The 7957-nt window shown below is 38.2% G+C and overlaps 1 protein-coding gene across 1 annotated transcript; it reads left to right on the plus strand.

The window, feature by feature from the left end:
- Window positions 1–6417: 6417 nt before the first annotated feature.
- Window positions 6418–7077, plus strand: LOC150038912 (uncharacterized). Its single transcript, XM_090315000.1, has one exon. The coding sequence runs from the start codon at window positions 6418–6420 to the stop codon at window positions 7075–7077; it is 660 nt and encodes a 219-aa protein (XP_090171126.1).
- Window positions 7078–7957: the final 880 nt, after the last annotated feature.

Here is a 7957-nt window from a genome sequence, read left to right on the forward strand (position 1 = left end):
TCCGGGAAGAATTAAGAGACAAGGCCGAGAGGTGAGTCTCCAGGCAAAGAATCCTTTCGATCCCCACCGTTTAAGCTCTGTACGAAGGTCACCTCTACCAGACGAGCAAGCCTGAGAGGGAAGCTCTTCTATTCATCCATTCCACATGCCGACAAGCAAAACCACCGTCTAGATCTGTGTCAAGACATTGACACTCTTCTGTATTTGTTTCTATCTATTTATCATCACTTGTACTCATCTTCTTAATCTCTATCATTCACATCATGTATCAGACGCTTAATTCTATAATTAAATGTTATGATCATTTCCATCTCCATCTTTCTATCTATTTTCGTTCATCCATAATCCTCTATGACGTTTTCTTAATCTCATGGGTAATTAGCAAGAATTAAGCAAGTAATTAATTGGGTTAAAGAAATAGTTATGTTTAGTCAAAACATGCTAGACGGCATCTTCACCTGTGAAAGCAGAAGTGAAGATGTCATTTTGCCTATCGAGAGAGGGTTGGAAGAATGCGTTAACTAAAGCGAGAAGTACTTCCAGAGATGGAAGCAACCTTGCGTTCATCACGTTCATCCTTGTTTCACTATAGAGATATGGGAACGCGGCCGATCACCGTGAGATGTCCGCCAAGGGAAATCGGAACCTTAGTTATATCTTTAATGCAATTAACAACCTTGCGATGTTTGTACTAATTATTCCTTCCCATTTCTGATTCATACATAAAAACTTGCCATCGCATACCACGATCCTTTGTATAAACTTTACAGTCGGTCTCGAACTCAGCATCATGTATATCATGTATCTTGTATCTTGCATCACATTAGCTTAGGTTTATTTTCATCGCAATTTATTTTATTAACTAAATTTTAGTTTAACTGCACAATTTTACTTTACTGTAATTTAATTTCCTATACAAACACACACTTTATTAATTGTAAAAACACCGGTCACATATATCATAAATGTAACACACTAACGACAACAATCTCTGTGTTCAACCTCAGATTACTCTAAGAAACTTGCGTTAGAATTATACTTGGTTTCAGCTCAAGGAAACTTGTGACAACGCATAGCATACTACAAGCATTTCATTAATAACGCATACATCTAGAAGTAGTATCGCATAAAGTGTGCATGAGCAACAACACAGCATAAAATTACATTTTGTGTAACAAGTTTATGGCAACATGAGCTTGTAGCACATCATCATGCATGCACATTACATTCACCAATTTCAATTCATCAAGTTTATGGCGTCGTTATCGAGGATTGGTAACAGTTAGTGTTGAGTACATTTGTGATATTTTGCAGGACAGATCTCTTTGTACTGTCTGTTTATCGCGAAGAGCAAGCTGACGGTTTATGAGTACTGGAGTGATCTAGAAATTCTAAGTTGACCCAGAGATCAGGTGTATTTTTTGTGCAGAAGCACATCAGAACCAGATTAAGAGTCAAAATTTCTAGACCTACGGTTGTGGAGAATGCAAGGTTTGAGAAATGTGAAACACATTCTCCATACCTGGTGTGACTCCCGAAGGAATTAGATTGATCTCTTCCCGTACACACGGCGGGATAAGGCAAGGAGGTGAACAATGTCCTTGATGACATTGTGCAGGCAAGCTTGACTGCTTGCAGGGGATGCTATTGCGGTAACTCGGAAAAACTCTTTCAACTAGCATCCCTATATCTATGTTTAATTGCTTTCCTTACAGCTTTTATTTAATGCTTTCTAAAAGTATGTTATTTACTGTTTATTAGAATTAGCCTTTAATGCTTTCTATATTTACCTTCAGTTTAATTCATTTGTGTATTTCCATGTCATGTTTAATATGCATTAGTAGCGCTGTTCTTAGAATTTCTGTGAATGACTGAATAAAACAATGAACACCGCAACGTCCGTTTGACTTACGTTATTGATGAATTAAAAAGGAAAAATAATAAAGTAAAATTTGGTATGCAACGCAATGATGAGTGTATTTTGTGATAACAAGGTACACTTTACGTCCATTCTACCCAAACGCATTACGTTGAGGGGTGTGTTGCGCTTATATGTATTGTTAGCCCGTCCTTAGTGAAAACGCACTATGTTGAGGTAGTGTTGCGCTGGTAGAAATATCATGTGCCCGTCCTCCAGAAATGCGTTGAGTTAAGGGGTGTGTTGCAATGATACATGCGTTGTTGCCCGTCCTCAGCAAAAATCTATTTGCATTAATGGAAGCATGGTGTTAATTTTTAATCATACACCCGTCTGAATCAAAAACAAAAGATAATTTCATTTATTATTTTCTAGGTAAAGAAGCTGATTCTTTGATTCTTTGTACATTATAAAAAAATTTGTATTGCGTTAATTGTAATTCCTTGTATATTTAGTTAATTTTTAATACAACTAAGTAACAATTCTTTCAAGTACGCAATATCCTCTTCTTTATCATCCTTTGTCATTATCGTGCTCAGATAGATGTGCACAAGGGAGAAATCACAATGAGCATCAACAGAAAGAAGCTCAAGTTCAATATTATCAAGGCAATGAAGTTCCCAGATGAGGAAGGCTTATCAGATTCCGATGATGAACACACTTGCATTGAAAATTGGGAGTCCGAGGAAGAGAATGAAGAAAGAGAGGATGCGGCAGCATCCATAGAGACTTTCCATGCGATAACAGAGATATTGAAGGATGAGAAAATGCAGAATTTGGATGAAGAAAGAAAAGCATAGAAGCCCTCTTTAAAGCAACCACCTACACTTGAACTAAAAATTCTACCAACCCACTTGAAGTACGTATTTCTCGGCTAGAATGAAACCTTACCAGTCATCGTATCCTCTACGTTACCTGAAGAAAAAGAAACTGCACTGCTTAGTGTTCTAAAGAAATATATTAGAGCAATTGGATGGACGCTCGTAGACATCAGAGGTATTAGCCTGACGTATTACATGCATCGAATCCGGCTTGAAGAAAATCAGAAGGGCTCAATAAAACCTCAACGTAGACTGAACCCTGCAATAAAGGAGGCTGTCAAAAAAGAAATCATCAAATGGTTAGATGCCGACATTATCTATCCTATCGCAGATAGCACGTGGGTCAGCCTCATGCAGTGTGTTCCCAAGAAGGGTGGGACGACAGTAGTTCCTAACGCAAACAACAAATTGATCCCCATGAGAACCGTCACGAGTTGGTGAATTTGTATGGACTACAGGAAACTCAATGCAGCGACAAAGGAAGATCATTTCCCCTTGCCTTTCATTAATCAAATGCTTGACCGATTAGTAGGGAATGATTATTTCTGCTTCATTGATGGGTACGCAGGCTATAACCAAATTATGATCGCACCAGAGGATCAAGAAAATACCACGTTCACATGTCCATATGGAATGTTCGCCTTTCGATGCATGCCTTTTGGATTATACAATGCTCCCAGTACGTTTCAAAGGTGTATGATGACGATCTTCTCCAAGTACCTTGAAGACTCAGTCGAAATCTTTATGGATGATTTCTCAGTCTATAGGCAAACATATGAAATCTGCCTGCAAAACCTGGAGAGAATACTGAAAAGATGTGAAGAAACTAATCTGGTGTTGAACTGGGAGAAGTGCCATTTTATGGTCAAAGAAGGAATTGTGCTTGGGCACAAGGTTTCAAAGAATGTGTTAGAGGTGGACAAAACAAAAATTGAAGCAATAGAAAAACTTTCACCTCCAGCGAATGTAAAAGCTTTGAGGAGTTTCCTAGGACATGCGGGGTTTTACAGAAGGTTTGTGAGGGACTTTTCCAAAATCGCTCGACCTTTGAATGTGTTGTTGGAAGCTGATAGACCCTTTGATTTTGATAAATACTACCTCACTGTATTCAAAACACTAAAGGACGCTTTAACTACAGCGCCAATTCTGATCGTTCCCGATTGGGCAAAGCCATTCGAAATGATGTGCGATGCTAGTGGATATGCGATGGGGGTAGTCTTGGCACAAAATGTAAAGACAATGCTACACCCCATCGTATATGCTAGCAAAACATTAAACTCCACGCAGGCGAATTACACCACCACCGAGAAAGAACTTTTAGCGGTAATTTTTGTGATTGAAAAATTCAGACCTTACTTGTTGGGGTCATAAATGATAATCCACACAGACGACTCTGTGATAAGATATTTGATGACCAAAAAATATACAAAGCCTAGACTAATCCGATGGGTTCTCTTACTCCAAGAATTTAATATGGAAATAATCGATCGAAAGGGAACAGAGAACTAGGTCGCTGACCATTTATCGCAATTAGAGAATCCAGAAGTGGATCGCATCCAGTCGGTGGTGAATGCCTCATTTCCTGATGAGCAATTGCTTAAGATTGAAGAACTACCCTAGTATGTAGATATTGTCAACTTCTTGGTCTACAAACAATTCCTTGAAAACTACACACCCCATCAAAAGAAAAGGCTCATTCATGAATGCAAATTTTACTACTGGGACGATCCGAATCTCTATAAAAGAGGACCAAACCAGATATTGAGACTCTATATTCCAGAAACTTCTTTCCATCGCATATTGTTTGAATGTCATGAATCACCCTATGGAGGGCATTTCGGTGGATAGTGTGATACCTGGCAGAAATGCACGTTATTACAGTGCTAAGTTATAAAAAAATGCAAGTTTGCATTGATAAAAATATACAAGATTACGTCCAAAAGCATTAAGTTCACAATATTGTGGCCGCATGCGTCAATCGCACCAAAACAGTTAACTTATGTATTTTTGTGTAAAATATGCGTTGACGCAAGACAAAAAATGCGATCTAAAGAAATCAACGGCCGAGCACATCAAAAGATTGCGTTAACGCAAGGCTATGCGGTCATTTACGCTCACAAATATCTGCTCAAGAAGGTTGCCGCATAGAGCCAGCACAACTTGGTGGGCGCATTCGGGTGAAAAGCGTAATAAATCACAATGGGACAGAAAGCTAATGACAGTCAATTCCAAATTAAGTTGACAAGCCGTTAACGAACTACTATAGCAAGTATACTCAACTTTTTGGTGACAAATATTCAGCACATCAGACAAAGAATTAATGTTATCCCATCACTGCAATCATAAGAGAGAAGAAGCCTTTCACCCTAAAGCTCTATAAATATCAGAGGGCATCTTCAGTGAAGGAGTTCGTTTAGTTAGATAATTTTTCCCTTTAGATAGAAGTAGCTTTGTTCTTATTTTTTCTTTTATTTAGAAGGCGGAAGTGAGGGAAGTGAGATTGTACCGAGAGATCATTCTGATGAACTTGAAGAATACAAGAAGCGTCGAGATCAGAGACAGGGCCAACTCCTGCAGAAGCAAGAACATCTTTTGAGCAGAATAGAGTTAACAATGTAAAAGCCTTGGGAAGCAAGGAATTGCTATCAGGCTCTCTACCCTTATCTTCCATTGTCATTTTGTACTCTAAACTTATCTATAGAAATGGAATTTACATCTTTATATCTGTTTACTCTCTGTACATTACGCATGAGTAGCTAAATCTGTCGAATGGGTTGAGAAGCACTTAGCTAGCATAACTGGGGATCGTCATTCTATGTGATTATCTTGTATTATGTATGCATCATTCATCCATTCGAGATACTCGAGAGGGTAGTCTAGGGATAGAATCTAGGCTTGAAAAAGTCGAGTTAGAATCTAGGCTCGGGAGAGTCAGATTAAAAATGTATAATCAAAAGATAGGAGCTTAGAAATAAGCATTGTTTGCTATTAACTCATCGCATGCATCCTAGAGATAGGTTATGATTGTATGCGGTCACCTTGACTTTGTGTGCATCTTGCATCATCGCATAGGCAAGAAGTAGAGACTTAGAAATAAGCTCTATGGACATTATCGCATTCATTGCATACGTCCTAGAATTAGGAGTTACTGCATTTGCATTGGAAAATGATTTGTTGTCGCATGAGTGTAGCATGATCGCATAGTTTGAACGCATTCTCAGGAAACGCTAGCTAAAAACCTTCTCAACCCGTTCCTCCGCATACTCAGTGTATTTGTCGCATAATCAATCTTTTCTCAAATCCATCACAAACTTTTTATACTGTAAACAACAACCCAACAACTCTTTGATTTATTGGTTACCGCAAAGTCATCTTAAAAATTATTACCGCATATTGTTTTCCTTAGTCCCTGAGTTCGACCCTGGACATACCTGGAAACTCAGTAGAATTTATACTTGGGTTCTACTGAGAAAACTTGTTGCACAACGCATTTTCCATCACCGCAATTCCTTTCATAAATTCACGGCATAAAACAACGCATCACATCGCACAGCAAAAAAAGTTTTGCAATGTGGGTATTACTGGCCCACTCTATTTAAGAACGCACGAGAATACTCCATGAAATGCAATAAGTGCCAATGCACTGGAAGCATTTCAGAAAAAAAAAATGTTATGCCAATGAACATCATATTGGAGGTAGAGCTATTCGACGTCTGGGGAATAGATTTCATGGGACCATTTCCATCGTCAAATAGTCATAAATATATTCTATTGGCTGTCAACTATGTTTCCAAATGGATTGAAGTTGTTTCAAGCGTTGCAAACGATGCGGCAACAGTCTCTAAGTTCTTACAGAAAAACACCTTCACTCGTTTTCGCACCCCACGTGCCATAATAAGTGACGAATTGACCCACTTTGTGAATCGCATTGTTAGTAAATTGTTGATCAAATATAATGTCCACCATAAGATCGCCACTGCATATCACCCTCAAAAATATGAGCAAGCAAAGGTTTCTAACAGAGAAATCAAGTCAATCTTAGAGAAGGTGGTGAACCCATCGCGAAAAGATTGGGCCATGAAATTGGATGATGCCTTGTGGGCATATCGGACTGCTTATAAGACACCCATAGGCATGACACCATATGCATTGGTATTTGGAAAGGATTGTCATCTGTCGTTGGAACTGGAATATAAGGCGATGTGGGCAGTTAAGAAACTTAACTTTGATCTTAAGGCTGTAGGAGAAGAAAGAAAACTTCAGCTACTATTGCTGGACGAGTGTAGATTACAGGTGTATGAGAATTCCAAAATTTACAAAGAACGCACTAAGCAATGACATGATAAGCATCTTTGTAAGAAAAACCTCAAGGCAAGTCAAAGGGTATTACTATTCAACTCTAGGTTGCGTCTCTTTCCTAGAAAACTAAAGTTGTGTTGGTCCGGGCCTTTCATAATCAAGGAAGTATTCCCGCATGGACCGGTGGAATTGACCAAAAAAGATGGGACCAACGCATTTAAAGTGAATGGACAAAGAGTAAAGATGTATCATGGAGGAGATTTCCAACGCGAGAAAACCTCCATTGACTTGGGTAAGCCAGAATAAAGAAGAAATACTCAGTCCCTGCGATGATAAGCGACATACATTCATCTGGGATGAAGTATATCCTTTTGGTTTGAGTTTCCTTTTTGTTTTTCTTTCAAGAATCTATTTTACTTTCTACATATTTACTATTCTTTATGATTGTCAACTCTTTTTTCGGTACTTCTAATCTTTTTTATTTCATCATTTTGATCGCAATAAACGAATGCAACGAAGTAATGAGATGGGCTTAAAACATGCGATCGGTGGATCTTTCAATTTAAAAAAAAAAAAAATTATCAACCCATCGCAATCAAAATATCAGCTCATCACAAAGAAGGATGCGATCACAATGATGCGGGCGAAAAATTAAATTTGGGGGATGTGTCCTTCCTTGCCTCATCTTATTTAAATTTTTGTACTTCTCACTTTCAATTTAAATATTGTTGAATTCTACTATTGCATTCTCTCTCGTTTGGCTCAATTTTGAATTTTTTATTACTTAATTGGTCGCCGCATTCATCCTTTGCCCATTATGACTTCAATGATGAAATATATGCTTCTTTTCTTATCACATGAACTAGGTCAGATAAATTTCAAGACAATCGATTCACAAAACATTTCTAAAATTTAGTGG

The sequence above is a fragment of the Benincasa hispida genome, chromosome 1 (genome assembly GCF_027475165.1).
Source record: "Benincasa hispida cultivar pf3 chromosome 1, pf3_genome.v1.1, whole genome shotgun sequence".
In the NCBI taxonomy this organism is placed as follows: domain Eukaryota; kingdom Viridiplantae; phylum Streptophyta; class Magnoliopsida; order Cucurbitales; family Cucurbitaceae; genus Benincasa; species Benincasa hispida.

Coding starts and splice junctions, on each gene's coding strand:
- LOC150038912 (XM_090315000.1), top strand. CDS start 6,418: ATGAACATCATATTGGAGGTAGAGCTATTCGACGTCTGGGGAATAGAT.